The 19,798-nt window shown below is 41.6% G+C and overlaps 1 protein-coding gene and 1 pseudogene across 1 annotated transcript in view; one reads left to right on the top strand and one right to left on the bottom strand.

The window, feature by feature from the left end:
- The window catches only part of mtbp (MDM2 binding protein), a 65,537-nt gene extending 61,949 nt beyond the window's left edge, over nt 1–3,588 (top strand). Inside the window, exons 22-23 of the mRNA XM_061951382.1 lie at nt 3,157–3,222; nt 3,328–3,588. Coding sequence (XP_061807366.1) covers nt 3,157–3,222; nt 3,328–3,357 — 96 coding nt within the window. The 3' untranslated portion in view covers nt 3,358–3,588. The remainder of the gene's footprint in view (nt 1–3,156; nt 3,223–3,327) is intronic.
- An 11,607-nt stretch (nt 3,589–15,195) lies between these two features.
- Nucleotides 15,196–19,101, bottom strand: LOC133598647 (uncharacterized; annotated as a pseudogene).
- Nucleotides 19,102–19,798: the final 697 nt, after the last annotated feature.

Genomic DNA, 19,798 nt, shown 5'->3' with positions numbered 1-19,798 from the left:
AGCCGCCCCGGACTATAAGCCGCGCCTACGCTGCGCTAAAGTGAATGTCAAAAAAACGCTGCGCTAAAGTGAATGTCAAAAAAACAGTCAGATAGTTCAGTCAAACTTTAATAATATATTGAAAACCAGCGTTCTAACAACTCTGTCCCAAAATGTACGCAAATGTGCAATCACAAACATAGTAAAATTCAAAATGGTGTAGAGCAATAAATAGCAACATAATGTTGCTCGAACGTTAATGTCACAACACACAAAATAAACATAGCGCTCACCTTCTGAAGTTATTCTTCATTCGTAAATCCTTCGAATTCTTCGTCTTCGGTGTCCGAATTGAAAAGTTGCGCAAGCGTGGGATCCAAAAATGGCCGGCTCCGCCTCGTCGAAGTCATCGGATTCAGTGTCGCTGTTGTTGTGCAGCAGTTCTGTGAATCCTGCCTTCCGGAAAGCTCGGACCACAGTTGTGACCGAAACTATCTGCCCAGGCATTTACGATCCACTGGCAGATGTTGGCGTATGTCGACCGGCGCTATCTGCCCGTCTTAGTGAAGGTGTGTTCGCCTTCGGAGCTGTGTGAAAAAAGCCACCCGGCCTCTTCGCGTAAACTTCCCTTAACCACTCGCTCATCTTTTCTTCATCCATCCATCCCTTCGAGTTAGCTTTTATGATGACGCCGGCTGGAAAGGTCTCTTTTGGCAAGGTCTTCCTTTTGAATATCATCATGGGTGGAAGTTAGCATGGCAAGCTAGAACCACAGTGAAGGATGACTTCTCATTCCCTGTGGTGCGAATATTCACCGTACGTGCTCCCGTTCCACAGTGCGGTTCACAGGAATATCAGCTGTGAAATACGGTAGTAATCCGTGTGCGGATGGAGAGATTGCGTCTTTTTATGAACCGGATCGCTTAGTAGGAGCCATTTTGTGGTCTTTACAGATGTAAACAGGAAATGAAACGTACGGTGATATCCGCGCGTTTTTTCTTCTTCTTCCGGGGGCGGGTGAAGCGCTTCCTGTTCTATGGGGGCGGGTGCTTTCCTTGGCGGTTGCTTGCGTAGAAGAAGAAGTGCTTCCTGTTCTACCGGGAAAAAAGATGGCGGCTGTTTACCGAAGTTGCGAGACCGAAACTTTATGAAAATGAATCGTAATAAAGCGCACCGGGTTATAAGGCGCACTGTCAGCTTTTGAGAAAAATTGTGGTTTTTAGGTGCGCCTTATAGTGCGGAAAATACGGTACTCCCTCGAGCGAATCCTAAAAAGGTGGGTACTCTGAGCTGCCGTTTGGCGCGTAAGCGCGAACCACAGTCAGGACCCGTCCCCCCACCCGAAGGCGGAGGGAAGCTACCCTCTCGTCCACCGGGTTGAACTCCAACGTGCAGGCTCTGAGCCGGGGGGCAACAAGAATTGCCACCCCAGCCCGTCGCCTCTCATTGCCGGCAACGCCAGAGTGGAAGAGAGTCCAGCCCCTCTCGAGAGAACTGGTTCCAGAGCCCTTGCTGTGCGTCGAAGTGAGTCCGACTATATCTAGCCGGAACTTCTCGACCTCGCGCACTAGCTCAGGCTCCTTCCCCCCCAGCGAGGTGACGTTCCACGTCCCAAGAGCTGGCTTCTGTAGCCAAGGATCGGACCGCCAAGGGCCCTGCCTTCGGCTGCCGCCCAGCTCACACTGCACCCGACCTCTATGGCCCCTGCTATGGGTGGTGAGCCCATTGGAGGGGGGACCCACGTTGCCTCTTCGGGCTGTGCCCGGCCGGGCCCCATGGGGACAGGCCCGGCCACCAGGCGCTCGCCATCGTGCCCCACCTCCGGGCCTGGCTCCAGAGGGGGGCCCCGGTGACCCGCGTCCGGGCGAGGGAAATCTGGGTCCTTTATTTTTATTCGTCATGGAGGTCTTCGAGCTGCTCTTTGTCTGATCCCTCACCTAGGACCAGTTTGTCTTGGGAGACCCTACCAGGGGGCATAAAGCCCCCGGACAACATAGCTCCTAGGATCATTGGGACACACAAACTCCTCTACCACGGTAAGGTGGCAGCTCAGAGAGGAGTATTTCCTTTGTCACCTACCAAAAATTAAGATGACAATATTTTTTCACGAACAGCTTAGCGTACTGTTTACTAGGGATGTAACGATTACCCGTATTAATGATAAATCGCGTTAAAACTCCCGACGGTTAGTATTACAATTAAAAATTGTAATTATCCTAAAACCGTGATCGATATCTGCACTTAGATAAAATTACATACTGGTGACACTGCTTATTTTCTGGATAAGCAAGCTGGCATGCTAATTGCTAACCAGTCTAAATGCTAACATGAATACAAGGCACATTAAGTCTTTTCCCATTAGGTCGTGAGTTCAAACCCCGGCCGAGTCATACCAAAGACTATAAAAATGGAACCCATTACCTCCCTGCTTGGCACTCAGCATCAAGGGTTGGAATTGGGGGTTAAATCACCAAAAATGATTCCCGGGCGCGGCCACCGCTGTTGCTCACTGCTCCCCTCACCTCCCAGGGGGTGATCAAGGGTGTTGGGTCAAATGCAGAGAATAATTTCACCACACCTAGTGTGTGTGTGACAATCATGGGTACTTTAACTTTTTAAAACAGAAGAAAATAAACATATTTAAATGTCCAATTAGAATAATGTAGCTCTTTAGAAGCTACAACGATGTTTTTTTTTTTGTTAAAGTAAATATATTGTGTGTCTGATTATTCATTTATTTTATTTCATTATTAAGTTTTTCAATGTGTGTAGAAGTACTTTTTGAGCACAATTAACAAAATCACTATTATGATCATTTTGGTCACCATAACTGTGATATTAAATTGTCATAGTGTTACATCCCTAGCCGAAACTGATTGGTTTTAGTTTTTTTAATGTACAAAATGTATCAAAGTTGCGCCCCGCATTCTTTCACTTTCCACTGTGTATAGCCCTCAGTGGAAAACATTAGGACACCCCTGTTTTATATCATTGCAAACAAGGATTCATAAAATAAAACTGTTTAATAAGAAAGTCAGTCATTACTTTATTTGTTTTAATCTACTTGTTAGAAAAGTTTCTTAAAAATAGATTTTAAACTTTTTTTATGTCTTCATTTGGGCTCTGACTTAAATCTTCAGTAAAAACAAACAAAAAGTTAAATTTATTTGATCTCAGGATCTGAAGACATCTCGTGGTCTCCATGATGAGATGAAGAAAGCAGCTGGCAGCAATGCTAAACAGGTAAGCCCAATACCAAACATCATACGTTTCTGCTTGAAAATGTATTTTCATTCTCCACTAATAAATGATTGCCTTTTTCAATACACATGTTTTGTGGCAATATAGGTCATTGACTGGGTGCTGGAGAAGACCTAAAAAAAATGATGATCTGGACACACTGTTTTACTTTCATATATTTTCAAAATGATTTTATTCAGCCCTCATTATTTTTTATTTTTTTTTAACATTCCTCCTAATTCATTCTGCTTTTTGTGTATTGTGTATTCTTTCTTTTAGCCCTTTGTTTTAAGACTTAATGAATGTACATATTTAATCAGTTTTATATTTGACTATTTCATTCTAACACAATAAAGTGTTTTGATGCCATCTCCTCTGCAATATAGTTTTGTAATATACCGGTCAAAATGTCTTTAGACTTTTGTTATCAGCATGCAAGTACCAGTACTTATTCACAAAGAAAGATGGTCAACTCACACCTGCACTATGAGCACTAATATCACCTATTTCTTTTGTCGCTGACTGGCTGTCAAAAAATTCGATACCCACAAAGCTTTAATATGAATAACTTCATATTAAAGGTTCATTATTACAGCTCTACATGTCAGCATGACATAATTTAGCCCCTCAACAGTTTCAAGTGCTTTTGTCTCACAATCCCTCAGAATAGCATGTCCCAGTGTGGGATCTGTTTAAAGTTTATTGATTAATAATACAGGTATAGACATTGCACATTCCATTTAGTGTATGTACAGGTAAAAGCCAGTAAATTAGAATATTTTGAAAAACTTGATTTATTTCAGTAATTGCATTCAAAAGGTGTAACTTGTACATTATATTTATTCATTGCACACAGACTGATGCATTCAAATGTTTATTTCATTTAATTTTGATGATTTGAAGTGGCAACAAATGAAAATCCAAAATTCCGTGTGTCACAAAATTAGAATATTACTTAAGGCTAATACAAAAAAGGGATTTTTAGAAATGTTGGCCAACTGAAAAGTATGAAAATGAAAAATATGAGCATGTACAATACTCAATACTTGGTTGGAGCTCCTTTTGCCTCAATTACTGCGTTAATGCGGCGTGGCATGGAGTCGATGAGTTTCTGGCACTGCTCAGGTGTTATGAGAGCCCAGGTTGCTCTGATAGTGGCCTTCAACTCTTCTGCGTTTTTGGGTCTGGCATTCTGCATCTTCCTTTTCACAATACCCCACAGATTTTCTATGGGGCTAAGGTCAGGGGAGTTGGCGGGCCAATTTAGAACAGAAATACCATGGTCCGTAAACCAGGCACGGGTAGATTTTGCGCTGTGTGCAGGCGCCAAGTCCTGTTGGAACTTGAAATCTCCATCTCCATAGAGCAGGTCAGCAGCAGGAAGCATGAAGTGCTCTAAAACTTGCTGGTAGACGGCTGCGTTGACCCTGGATCTCAGGAAACAGAGTGGACCGACACCAGCAGATGACATGGCACCCCAAACCATCACTGATGGTGGAAACTTTACACTAGACTTCAGGCAACGTGGATCCTGTGCCTCTCCTGTCTTCCTCCAGACTCTGGGACCTCGATTTCCAAAGGAAATGCAAAATTTGCATGGTTGGGTGATGGTTTGGGGTGCCATGTCATCTGCTGGTGTCGGTCCACTCTGTTTCCTGAGATCCAGGGTCAACGCAGCCGTCTACCAGCAAGTTTTAGAGCACTTCATGCTTCCTGCTGCTGACCTGCTCTATGGAGATGGAGATTTCAAGTTCCAACAGGATTTGGCGCCTGCACACAGCGCAAAATCTACCCGTGCCTGGTTTACGGACCATGGTATTTCTGTTCTAAATTGGCCCGCCAACTCCCCTGACCTTAGCCCCATAGAAAATCTGTGGGGTATTGTGAAAAGGAAGATGCAGAATGCCAGACCCAAAAACGCAGAAGAGTTGAAGGCCACTATCAGAGCAACCTGGGCTCTCATAACACCTGAGCAGTGCCAGAAACTCATCGACTCCATGCCACGCCGCATTAACGCAGTAATTGAGGCAAAAGGAGCTCCAACCAAGTATTGAGTATTGTACATCCTCATATTTTTCATTTTCATACTTTTCAGTTGGCCAACATTTCTAAAAATCCCTTTTTTGTATTAGCCTTAAGTAATATTCTAATTTTGTGACACACGGAATTTTGGATTTTCATTTGTTGCCACTTCAAATCATCAAAATTAAATGAAATAAACATTTGAATGCATCAGTCTGTGTGCAATGAATAAATATAATGTACAAGTTACACCTTTTGAATGCAATTACTGAAATAAATCAAGTTTTTCAAAATATTCTAATTTACTGGCTTTTACCTGTATATATAGTAGTTATAATAGTTGTCAGGCAGCTACAACAGTGTGCGAAACTTGAGTATCAGGAATATTACACTCAGGCAAAGTCCCGGCACTATGAAAGGGTAACTACACCTTTTTGGGGGAATTTTACCCATCATTCACAATCCTTATGTAAAACAAGAACACGTTTTTCTTTTTTCTTTTTTTATCCATTCATTTTCTACCGCTTGTCCCTTTCGGAGTCGCGGGGGGTGCTGGAGCCTATCTCAGCTGCATTTAGGCGGAAGGCGGGGTACACCCTGGACAAGTCACCACCTCATCACAGAGCCAACACAGATAGACAGACAACATTCACACTCGCATTTTTTTAATGCATTCTAAATAGTAAATTAATGCGATTTAAAGTCTGCTTACAATGGAGCTTATGGGAGTTGCTCTATTCTGCCTATAAAGCCCTTAATAAACATCCAAAAACCTCAATTAAGGTTTTATATACATACTGTAAGTATATATGTGATTTAGTAACCGGCACATTCATGATAACGTGTAATATTTATATATTTTGCTCATTTTAAGCATACACGGCTTAATAGTTTAAAAAAAAAAACCCACAATATTCGCTTTTTTCTTCAACAACATCACTGCTTACTACTTACTGCAGACTTCATGAGAGCCAACAAACATAATAAAAGATCACTTACTGTACAATGTCTGCTGTCAATGGAATGCAGATTAATAGATTGTTGTTATAGTCCCGTTTAGAAGAAAAATAACTCATAACCTTTGCGAAGAAAAGGGGGGTGGAACCAAGTGTCTTTTCATGTTTTTCTCGCCAACTTGTCAGATTATGTCCTCATCCTTCTACTATCAAGGTGAGAGACATTATTTATGATCGAGAATAAACTTCCACGAGCACCGAGGCCAGGAAGCAGCTCACCAGCCGATGATGTCAACATAGCCACACAAGCTAGTGATCACGGCGCTGCTATAAATAATTTGTCTGTGTTAGCGCTTATAATAACAATATCATTAATACATGGTTATTAGTCAAGTCATGAAACTTAATGGAGTAATGTTGGCAGTTTTTGGCAGAGTCTATTGATGTTGCGAAGATGGAAATAAGCAACGTGTGTAGTGACGTTGATGTGCGAGTTAAAGGAAAGAGTGCCGTCGAGGACGACACATAAACTCTTAAACTGAGGGGAGGAGGATAACTATTAAGCTTCTTTGTCAATGTAATCTATACACTTGTTAATTTACTGTTCATATTGGAATATATTAATAAACTAATAACTTTAGAAAGGGTGGATTTGGTGCCAAGAAGGAGGATTTCAGTTTTATTGCAGTTTAATTTAAGAAAGTTCGAGGTAAACTAGGATTTTAATTCAGAGAGACAAGAGGTGAGGAGGGGTGGCAGTGTGGAGTTTGGTTTGCAGGAGAGGTAGAGCTGGGTGTCATTCGCAAAGCAGCGGAATTGGATATATAATTTTTGGAGGATGTGGCCTAGGGGGAGGAGATAAATAATGAAGAGAAGGGACCCCAGGACAGACCCCTGGGGCATACCTGAAGTGACTGGGGAGGGTTTAGAAGAGAAGGATTTGAGCTGGATGAACTGGGTGCGGCCTTTGAGGTAGGAATGGAACCAACTGAGGGGAGTATGGGAGGAGAGTCTACTGAGGAGGATGGGGTGTGAGATGGTGTCAAAGGCCGCACTCAGATCAAGGAGGATGAGGTGATGTTCCTCGCACCCTGTTTAGAGGGATGTATCTGCAGGAGGTTTGGGTGGGGCAATTTAGGAACTGTTTTGATTTTATTTTCTTTGCATCAGTCAAGCTTATTTTATTTTATTTTGAGTTTTACCACAGACTTGCATATACAGTATATTTGATGTTTGCATCTTTTTGCTATGACCCAGCCTAATCTAACAGCGATGTATGGTGGGTGTGGTGTTAGCTTTACCAGTTTTAATTGCAAAGGGCCTAATAAGCCTATAAAACGAAGTAAGCTTTTACATCATCTCCTTTATCTCGGCACCCAGGTAATCTTCTTGCAAGAGAATCATCTTAAACCTTCTGATCACTTGAGGCTGAGGAGAGGATGGCCAGGACAGACTTACCACTCTTAATTTGCGTGCAGAGGTGAATTGCTATTTTGCTGCATAAATCTGTTCCTTTTGTACACTCGAATAGTATTTCTGATCCTAATGAGAGGTATGTTTTTGTCACTAGCCAGATTTCCAACACCCCAGTAGCCCTAAATGTTTATGCTCCCCACTAAGACGATGACACCTTTTCAAACATACTTTCCTAAATCTCCCTGACTTGTCAATGTACTATTTAATACTAGCAGGAGACTTGAACTGTTGGCTCAATCCCCAGCTTGATTACTCATCACCCAAAAGTTGCCCACGTTCAAGGTCCGCCTAGTAATTCAGTATTTTTTGGACGATATTTATGTTTCAGATGTCTGCCGTTTTTTAATCCCTCTCGAAAGCAGTACTGCTTCTTCTCAAACGTCTACCACACCTTCACCCGCAATGACTATTTCTAGTTGATAATAAATTACTTTCATCTATATCTATATGCAAATATGATGTAATTGTTATCTCTGATCATGCTCTAATTTCAATGGATTTACTCTTCAAAAACCTAACAACCACATGTGTGCTATGGCGTCTAAATATACGATTACTTTTACGTGAGGACTTTATGGATTTTGTTTTGCGTCAAATAGATTTTTTTGTGCTCTTTAACAAGACTCCGGGGATGTCGGCCTCTGTACTGTGGGAGGCGCTGAAGGCCTATATTAAGGGGGAGATAATATCCTGATAGATTTCAATATATTTTATGATGTGCCTTCTCTTAACACTGAAGAGGCAAAATGTTATTACAAATTACAAAAGGCATTGACCGAATAGAGTGGAATTATCTATTTTATGTCACGGAGAGATTCGGCTTTGGTAACGGTTTTATTTCATGGATTAAGCTCCTATATTCATCTCCTGATTATATTCAATCCGAATATATTCACCTTTTCCGTTGCACACGTCAGGGCTGCCCCCTGAGCCTATTGCTTTTTGCTCTTGCCATTGAGCCTGTGTCAATAGCGCTTTGTACCAACCCACTTATTACGCTCATATGTACACACAATGTGCAGGTGAAAGTCTCTCTCTATGCAGATGACCTCCTATTCGTCTCGGACATCTCCGTCTTGGTCCTGGCTGCCTTAAGCACTCTCCAAGCTTTTGGACATGTGTCTGGTCACAAATTGAACTTTGGGAAAATTAAAATATTTCTCCTAAATTCTGTTGCTAAAAAAAAAATCCTCTGCACAATTATCCCTTTAAAATTGCCTCGCAAAGTGGGTGTCCAGGTCACACATACACTTGCAGAGCTCTATAATGCCAACTTTGTTCCACTGTTGTCCAGAATCCAGGCAGATTTTAATCGCTAGTCCTACCTTAATTTATCTACAGTGACTTGTGTCAACTCTGTTATAATTAATGTACTTGGGCGATTTTCCTATTTGTTCCAGTGCATACCACTTGTTCTCCTTCAGTCCTCCTTTCAAAATTTAGAAAGTCAGATTTTAGACTTAATTTGGAATAAAAAGACTCATAAGATGTGTAAACAATATTTGTATTGGCCTAAACTGTTGGGAGGATTAGCATTATTAAACTTTAGGTTTTACTACTGGGCCACTAACATTAGAATTCTCAAATATTGGCTGCAATGAAGCATTTGACCCTCCTCCGTTATGGCTGGTTATGTAGGCAATCTCAACCAAACCAGTATTTTCTCAGGGCTCTGGTTCACTCTCCCATTCATTCAGCATTCGCTTTTACGAAGATAGCTAGACAGAGATTTTAAGTAGAGTTCATAAGTCTTCTATTTGTACAAGACACAGCCTCATCCAATGCAAGCTAATACATCGCACTTATTATACCAAGGCTTGACTATCTACAACGTAAGACGGAATATCTAAATTTTCTGATCAGTGCTAACAGTCTCCAGCTAACTTAATACATATGTTTTGGCTCTGCCATCCCTGTGCAGTTATTGGACAGACATTTTAAATACCGTGTATCTATTTCAGTATAAAAGTGTAAAAAGTGTTTTGCTTCGGTCATGAAATGATGATAATGGTGTGCCAGGGCATACATGCATATGACAAATTGAATTGATTATTCTCACCTGTATGTAGATCATCAGTCGTTTAAAAACCGCCACATCTACTCTTTCATGGCAAATATTGCCAAGAAACTTAGAATTTGGAAAGTTAGTTTCAATGTCATTTAATACAGTGGCACTCAATACCTCTAGCATTTCATCTCTGGCTTTGTAATGGCCATAAGCTGTGTGTTCCCCTTTAAGAATGGCGGTATGTGGAGTGAGTGACGTGTGTAAGTGAGTGGGCAAGTTAGGAGAGGCACCGCTAGCATGTTCACGAGTCTTAATAGCATGGTGGAAGTCCGGTTGGCTTTGTGGAAAACATAAATAAAGAGTTGTAACAAATCGACGGCCTCCTCATTCCGCCCAAAGAGCGGAACTGTAGGGACCCACTGCCGGGTAAAGTGGAGGGTGATACCCCCGATACATCGGCCCTGGAGGGAACGTCTCTCCCGCGCTCCTCGACCACGGTCTGGGAGCAGACAAGCAGAAAAGGTGTAACATGATGTTTCTTGGTGCCTGGTGAGGCTGGATCTTTGAAAATCAGTGGACCCGGTCGTAAAGGTGTTCTTTTTCTTAGCCTGTTTACATGGCGTGCAAAATATCTTTCCATCTTCATCAGTGAGCTATTTGCTGAAAAGTGGCTTCTGAAGCCACTTGTCATTGAAGCTTTGCTTCTTGGGTTTATTGCTCGCCATGACGAAAACAATAACACCCGGGAATCTTAATACAGGAAATGCAGTATTTGTGATTGACAAAGGTTTCGGTGAATCAAAATTTAAGAAAATGTACCGGAAAGTGCATTACTTTGAAGTCGACCAATGAATAATAATTAATTATTTGACCCGGCAAATATAAACAAAACAAAACACCGGTAGAAAGCGATAATCAAACAAAAAAACAAGCAAACCGCACGGTAAAAAAAACAAATACATCTGCATCCAGGGTACTTTTGGAAATTTGCAATCTTTCTGATTTCAATGCGTAAAAAGACACAAAAAGTGCGTTAACGCCAACAAATATAAATACAGTCTACAGTTTTTTTGTCATCTGCACCAGCTTCATCTGAAAGAAATAGTTGGCTTGTCGGCAAGGTGGATTTATCACAGCTGTTTCACTCTAATCCTTGGTAAGTCAACATCTTCATGTTTTCATTCACATTTTCCCATGTATACATTTAAAGCCTGAAGTATTACAAATGTGATGATAAAAAAATCAATGGCAAACACGCTTATTGACACCCCTCGCAGAACAAATGACTGCCTTTTTGTCTGCCGAAGATCCAACTGACGTTGCTTTGAACAGAAAAGCACTTTGCATGGCTCGCCAACAATTAGTGCACGGTCCCTGCTTTGTCCAAGGATGCTATTTTGTAGCAAACACACACAACATGAGTAGTTGAACCACCGCACAACTGATCAAAAACTCAAGTCATGTCTGATTTTGGGGTCCAAACAGGGCTAAATTATTCGTCCCTGCTTTAAACTCCCATTGGGAGAGTTTGATCTGATGACAGCTTGTCATATGTGCTTCCTTTCACTCTTCCCACAATGCATAGCAGGCACATGCATTTATTACACATTCCTCTTGGATCACCAAACAGCAATGAACACCTACACAAGAGATGAGGGAATTTGTTGGTGCTGCAAGGACTTGGCAATGGCCTTCAGAACATTCCTTTGTGAGAGACACACACACACACACACACACACACACACATACACCATCCACATCTCTTTTATTATCATGTTCCCAGAGACTGGCAGAATGAAAACAAGAGACGTCACAGTGTCTCTGCTTTGCACACAAAAAGGCCCGGTTGAGTGGAATCGGTTGTGTGCATGGACATTGTGTTGTACGTGTGTGTGTAATGTATGCACTGAGAGGACAGTTGGAGGGTCTGCAGCTATGCAATCACATCACAAGCGTGTCCCTGTTGGTCCTATATAACTTTAGAACGAGTTCTGAAGTAGAACGGTGCGCACATGCATGCATGGCATGACAGGTGTGCTCATCAATTTCTTTGGCCATCAGCAGATAGAAGGAACTTGTAAGGAAATGACGCAGTTCTCTTTGTGAGTATGCACTTACTTAAATTACAGACAAGGCGTGTCACTTATCCAGCTCAAATCTCACACGATTAGGTGACAAAGACGTGCTGTCAACTACATAATGTCATTTTCTGTGTACGGGGCTTTTGCAGTCAAATATCAGTGTGCATGCAGTGGTCACTTCATTAGGCACACTTGGATAAGGCAAACCTCAATATCTTCAGAACACTATGTTACAAGGAGGAATTGTGACAAACGTCTTGGGCTTACTGAAAACAGGATATTATTCATCTCATGTCAATCATTTAATCAAAGTTTATTTATATAGCCCTTAATCACAAGTGTCTCAAAGGGCTGCACAAGCCACACCGACATCCTCGGCTCAGATCAGATCCCACATCAGGGCAAGGAAAAACTCAACCCAATGGGATACAATGAGAAACCTTGGAGGGGACCGCAGATGCTTTTTCCTACTCCTTTTTGGACATGTAAAAAAGAAAGAAAATACATGATGAATCATATTGAAATTGTATACACGTTCGAAATAAACTTCAACCAACCAACATTGCAGCACTGCCGGCACCATGGTAACGGTATGAACTATCTGTCTATGTCACTCAAACAATGGAACTGAAGTTTTGTTTATAATACAACTCATGGGATTGTGTGGGTGTACCTAATTTTGTGGCCAAAGAGTCTACATTACATTCATATACAAAAGATCTAAAACACTTTCTATGTGCACAAAACATCAATCAAAATGTATCTATATAGCCCTTCATAAAAAAACAACAACACAAACATTCAGTACATCAGAGCGTGGAATTGAATTATGGAATGATTAAGCAAAGAAGTCAAAGTACGAATATGATACAGTACAAAGAAAATAACTCTGATAAACATTTTTGAATTGATTGAAAATTGATAATCTTATTGATCTCGCTACATTAATTACAAATTATTCAACTATATATTTTCTGAGAAATGTCTTATTTATGGAGTTATTGTACAAATACAAATTGAGAACAGAAAGTGAATGAAATGTGCTAGTAATTGATATGAAATGGAAAAAGGGGTCGGATTAAATAAGATCTGCTTCTTCCTACTTCTTTTCGGACATGTCAAGAGAAAACTGGAAATTTTGAAGTATTATGTTGTATTTGTATGCATGTTCGAAATAAACTTAAACCACAAACCATCATTTTTAGTTACATAAAGAATACTCATATTTAAAAAATAAAAAAAAGTCCCTAACATGAATTCACATGTTTGTAAGGAGGTAACAGTTCAAAGTAATGGAATTAACTACAGAACAGTATTATGGCCACACTTCACAGTAATAAAAGGTATTTATGTTTGTATGTAATGTATCACTAAGAGTATAAAGCCATAATAGTTTGGGATTTTTCGAATTCTTACGTTAATAAAATCCTTATTATTCGTCCTTCTAATATTGCAGTTAATTCGGACCACATGACCATGATAAACAGTTCTCCCACAAAGTAGGATTATTATTATTAAATCGAATATTATCCTAGTTGCAGTATAAAAACAGTTTACAACCTACAAAATACGCTTTTATTTTTTAACATACAGTAATTAGGGCCCTCTAAACATGAAATATCAGCCATATAATCATCTTTACATTTGTATCACCCAATATAGTAGCTTCCATTGTAGATTACAATACTTACCAAGTGTAATCACTACGGCTGCCACGACAACACGGCCAGGACGTGGAAATACTTTGTCACATCCTGAGTGATTCCTCGAAGTTAATTCTTCTGCACAAAGTTGGCCAACTTGACAGTCCAGCTACATCATTACCTGTGTTGTTAGCATTGTCTGTCTGTGTTGTCGTTCCACATCAAAGGTGTTATTGAGTTCATCTCCAGGTTGATAGTTTATAGCAATCTCAGGTAGTCCTTTCAAGTGCAGCGCCTAATGTCCAATGCTGTTGCCGTTCCACTTCGCTAGCGTTAAAAACACACCAATGTGGAAATGTGTGTTACTAATAAGGCAGGAGTTGAAGATGAAGTTCATAAAAAAAAAAGTTTTTTGACTAAAATGAAAAGTCTTATTAATGATACAGTAGCGTCAAGATTAGCCGGAAAATGAAACTCGGCTTGGTAAAAAAACCTTCAAAACATAATCAATAGATAATAAAACAAATACTGTACTGTAATATATATAAAATACACATTTAATTTAGGCCAAAAACATGTAGAATATGCTTTAAAAAAGGTTTAATCCGGGATGTGGTGAAGCCGCGAGATTCGAAGCGCGATTTCGGGAGACTGGATCTGGAAAAAAAAATCCTGATAAAAAAAAAAAAAAAAAGAAGAAATCTCTTCTATCACAAGTCTAAACTATTGAGAAAGTTTGACAAACAGTAAAAAGCCAATGTTTTGTCACATCATTAATTAGAGATGATATAAATGCGTTAAAATGTAATATCGGAAATTATCGGTGTCGTTTTTTTTATTATCGGTATCGTTTTTTTATTTAGTAAATCAACATAAAAAACACAAGATACACTTACAATTAGTGCACCAACCCAAAAAGCCTCCCTCCCCCATTCACACTCATTCACACAAAAGGGTTGTTTCTTTCTGTTATTAATATTCTGGTTCCTACATTATATATCAATATATATCAATACAGTCTGCAAGGGATACAGTCCGTAAGCACACATGATTGTGCGTGCTGCTGGTCCACTAATAGTACTAACCTTTAACAGTTAATTTTACTCATTTTCATTCATTACTAGTTTCTATGTAACTGTTTTTATATTGTTTTACTTTCTTTTTTATTCAAGAAAATGTTTTTAATTTATTTATCTTATCTTATTTCATAATTTTTTTTTAAAAAGTACCTTATCTTCACCATACCTGGTTGTCCAAATTAGGCATAATAATGTGTTGATTCCACGACGGTATATATCGGTTGATATCGGTATCGGTAATTAAAGAGTTGGACAATATCGGATATCGGCAAAAAGCCATTATCGGACATCCCTATCATTAATATGAACACCTTATTGTGATCGCTTCCATGACAAATAATTACATACATTAAAATAATTTCCTGGAAAAAAAATACTTCCTACTTCTTAAAAAGTTACCATTTATGTTTACAGAGAAGCCTTAATACTACTTGCAAATAAAAGAACATCAGATTTACAATTTAGTGCCAATAAATGAAGCTCACAATCAAAATGAACTAAACATAAATTAACTGAGTTTTAACAAAATAATAGGTGTTCATATGATTATTATGACGTTAAAAATGGTAATATAATAATAATAATAATAATATAGCAGTATATGTGTCCTAGTGAAGTATACCTTTTTCAATAATTAACCATTACAATTGAAACTTTATGTCGGGTCAAAGTCATCCCATTATAGAAAGGCCAATTAAAACAAACACACCATTATTTTGAAATCTATCATTTATATTATGAGTGAACATGGCAAGACAAACATAGTAGTAGTACTATCATGGTTTACACTGCACAACAAAAACCTCTTTAAAAATCCAAATGGCTGCCGCTTAGTCACAATGTTGCCGCACTTACATCCTACCAGTTATTTCAAAATGTCAAGGCACACGAAGGACAAGTCTGCTGACTGTGCAGTTTTTGCACTGATGCTTGATTGTGTCTTAGTGATTGATCTCCAAACAACATGTAATGATTTTAGTCCTGCACCTTGTCCGTGGCTTTTGGTTGTCAGTGTGAATGTAAGATGCAGCGGTTGCTTGAACAACACTTTGAAGATGTTTTGTTTTTGGTAGGATGGAGGCAGTGGTGCACTTTGAAATTCAACCTCACCTCCAATAACCACGCTGTCACTCTGACAAAATGTACTTGGGGATAGAAATGTGTCGGACTCGGAGGGTTTTTTTGTTTACTTATCAATTAAAAATTAAAAAAGAGCAATGCAGGTCATATCACTTTAAATTTAGTGGAACTTTCAAAGTCAAACACATCCAACAGATGTACGGTTTGAAATCCAACCGAAAAGCTAAATAAACATTACAACTTGGAATCAAACCATCATCATGCGAGTCAAAAGCACAGTGAGCGTTTAAAAGCAGGGGAACTGGGGGTCATTTGCAGCCCATAGCTTGTGGCCCACACATTACGGGTGTCCTGATAGAACTCTTTCACTTCCGATACGATACTGGTATAACAGCCTTGAATATTGGCCGATACCGTTGTATAGAAATATATATATATATAAATATATATACACGATTGTAAGATACATCGGGTTTCGGGTCTTTCAACATCATACCCCCTCCCTCAGGTGACCCAGCCAGGGTTGATCAGACCCCAACTTGTGTCCCAGTAGCATTGGCCCACAGATCGCTCCTCCTGATCCAAAGCCATCTAGAGGCTCTCTCTGCTTCCTCCATGGTGGCCTAGATGGCCTTCCTTTTCCCAGCACCTGTGATGCCAAGTAGTGTGAACACCTTGCACAGTGAGCGGCCAGCAAAGCCTCTACACCCCACTTCAATGGGCTCACAGCGTGCCTTCCAGCCTCCTCTTCGGCATAGCATGACTAGCTCCTGGTACTTTGACCGCTTCCGCTCGTTCGCCTCCTCTATGCGATCCTCCCAAGGAACTGTCAGCTCTATCAGTAGCACCTGCCGTGAAGATGCTGACGAAAGCAAGATGTCTGGCCTCAACGAAGTTATTGTAACATAGTCCGGAATCATTAGCTGCTTGCCCAAGTCCACACATAGATCCCAGTCCAATGCTGAGGTGAGGAGCCCGTCTGCTGGTTTGGGCTGTGACTTTGACTGCTCTCCAGCCCTGACAAAGGCGATTCTCCTCTTGCCAAGTTGTTGCTTGCTGCTGTTGTTTTTGGCCACGGCTTTAGCTATGGCTTCAGCAACGGTCTTCAGCACTTGGTCGTGCCCCCAGAGCTTTAGAGCAGCTGTTTAGGATGTGCTCCAGCGAGCCTTTTTTGGAGCACAGCGCACAGGCTGGAGAGTCATTCATTCCCCAAAGATGGAGATTGGCTGGGCTGTGTAGGACGTCGTAGACAGCTTGAACCATGAACTTAATGCGCTGGGGTTCTGCCAGCCTGATCTCAGACCAGGTCACCTTTCTCTCCAGTGCACCCTCCCATGCTCCCTGCTACTGCATGCCCAACATTCTGCTGATTCGTTCCTCCTCAACCTCTGCACGCACCTCCTTTAGGACTAGCTGCCGTTTGTCCTTACTACATGCCTTCTCGTAGCGAGGTTGGGGGAAGGCTCCCAACCCAGCATGGCCTGTTGCCACCGTGCCCACCAGGACCCTATGTCTTAGCCAAGACTCAACTACCTCCAGGCTTTCCTGAGCTCTCCACTTCCTGCCAGTTCGCACCACGATGCCCTCTGATGCCACTTTAGAGTCCTTGGAGTCATGATAGAGCAAAGCCTCCCTGGTGCGAGAGACCCTGAACTCCTCATCTAGGCTGATGAAAAGGAGCTGGAGCTTGTTGGTCTTCCCATACAGTGTTGTGCTGCACAGGCTGCGTGGAAAGCTCATCCATCGGTGGAGGTAGCTGCTGAGCTTCCTCTCCAAAGTCTCCACTGTTGACAGAGGAACCTCATACATCAACAGAGGCCAGAGTATCCGGGGTAAGACGCCATGCTGGTAAATATACGCTTTAAACCGAACAGGTAAGCCAGACTTGTCCACAGCCGATAAGCACCTCTCCAGCTCCTTGATGGTCGTTTGGATTGCTGCAGTATCCCTGAGACTACAGTCGAAGACCTTGCCAAGGCTCTTGACCGTTTTCTCAGTGATAGATGGAATTGCTGTGCCATCCACAAAGAAGCGGAACTTGTCTGCCAGTTTTCCCTTCTTCAGAACATCGCCCTGATTTAGTTGGTTTAAAGCTCATTCTTGCCCAGGAGATGAGCTTTTCCAGGCCCTGGAGTATCCATCTTGCGCCGGGCACCAATGTAGTTGTGACAGTGAGATCATCCATAAAGGCTCTGATGGGGGGCTGTCGAGTTCCAGACTTAGACAGAGGGCCTCTGCACTCCGTTTCAGCTGCCTTGACTACCATGTTCATGGCTAGGGCAAAAAGGCATACTGAGATTGTACACCCAGTTATAATGCCCTTTTCAAGCCTGTGCCAATCTGATGTTATGCTCCCGGAAGTGACCCTGAGCCTGAAGTTCCCGTAGTAATTCAGGATGAGGTCCTTGATCTTCTTGGGTACATGGTGTCGGTCCAGGGTAGTCACCACGAGCCTGTGGGGTATGGAGTAGGCATTGGCAAGGTTAAGCCAAAGCACAGCAAGGTCTCACTTACCCTCCCGCGCCTCCCTGATCAGCCGGGAAACTACAGCGGTGTGTTCCAGGCATCCTGACACACCTGGGATTCCACCTTTCTGAACCGAATGTAGGCATTCTTGAGGAGGATGTCTGTCAACCTTCTGGAAAGGATGCTGAAGAAGATTTTCCCTTCAACGCTAAGAGCAAGTTGGTCCTGAACTGCTCCAGCTTGGTGGGAATCTCTTCTTTTGGTATCCAAACACCCATAGCCTGCCTCCACTGGTTTGCAATAGTTCCTCTGCGCCAAATCACTCGCAGGATCCGCCAAAAAATTCTAAGGAGTTCCGGGTATCGCTTGTACACCTTGGAGAGTACTCCACTGGGTCATGGAGCTGAACTGGCTCTGGCTGCAGTAACAACTTCCTGGATTTCCTTCCAGGTGGGCTCGCTGGTGATGAAATTGACAGTGGGAGATGGTATGTCCAATAAGGCACTGAGGGGCCCTAGCTTTTTCTCTCTTTCAGGGTCGCTCAGGTTGTTTTTCAAGAAAGTGTTGATTTCTTTTTTGGAGCAAACTAGACGCCCATTGCGCTTCTGCCGCAACAGCTGTTTGATAAATCCAAATGGATCAGCTATGAATGCAGTTCATAGCCTCCTGTGCCATTCAGCTCTACGCAGGGTCATAAGTTTATTCCTGCTGATGTTCCGGAGCTCAGCCAATGGTGCCTTTTCCTCCTTAGATGCTGCCTTGTACTGCCGTGCCAGGGACCGGAGCTCCTGCCGCAGTTGATGGATCTTTTCCGCCCTTTGGTTCATGGTGTAGTTGGAACTGATGGGCTTGTCCTCTTCCACACCAAACCTCTCTGCTCCATAAGAAACAATGATGGTGGTCATGGTCTGAAGCCGTCTGTCGACCTCTCCTTTGGCTGTTGATTCGATGATTCTGTCTGTGTGCTCGTCAAATTCTAATTATACATATATAATTCTAATTATATATATATATAATTATATACCATTATAATAGTATATACAGGTAAAAGCCAGTAAATTAGAATATTTTGAAAAACTTGATTTATTTCAGTAATTGCATTCAAAAGGTGTAACTTGTACATTATATTTATTCATTGCACACAGACTGATGCATTCAAATGTTTATTTCATTTAATTTTGATGATTTGAAGTGGCAACAAATGAAAATCCAAAATTCCGTGTGTCACAAAATTAGAATATTACTTAAGGCTAATACAAAAAAGGGATTTTTAGAAATGTTGGCCAACTGAAAAGTATGAAAATGAAAAATATGAGCATGTACAATACTCAATACTTGGTTGGAGCTCCTTTTGCCTCAATTACTGCGTTAATGCGGCGTGGCATGGAGTCGATGAGTTTCTGGCACTGCTCAGGTGTTATGAGAGCCCAGGTTGCTCTGATAGTGGCCTTCAACTCTTCTGCGTTTTTGGGTCTGGCATTCTGCATCTTCCTTTTCACAATACCCCACAGATTTTCTATGGGGCTAAGGTCAGGGGAGTTGGCAGGCCAATTTAGAACAGAAATACCATGGTCCGTAAACCAGGCACGGGTAGATTTTGCGCTGTGTGCAGGCGCCAAGTCCTGTTGGAACTTGAAATCTCCATCTCCATAGAGCAGGTCAGCAGCAGGAAGCATGAAGTGCTCTAAAACTTGCTGGTAGACGGCTGCATTGACCCTGGATCTCAGGAAACAGAGTGGACCGACACCAGCAGATGACATGGCACCCC

This window comes from Nerophis lumbriciformis, linkage group LG04, assembly GCF_033978685.3.
Source record: "Nerophis lumbriciformis linkage group LG04, RoL_Nlum_v2.1, whole genome shotgun sequence".
Taxonomy (NCBI): domain Eukaryota; kingdom Metazoa; phylum Chordata; class Actinopteri; order Syngnathiformes; family Syngnathidae; genus Nerophis; species Nerophis lumbriciformis.
The sequence above is the reverse complement of the archived record's forward strand: the minus strand, read 5'-3'. Positions and strand labels throughout refer to the sequence as shown.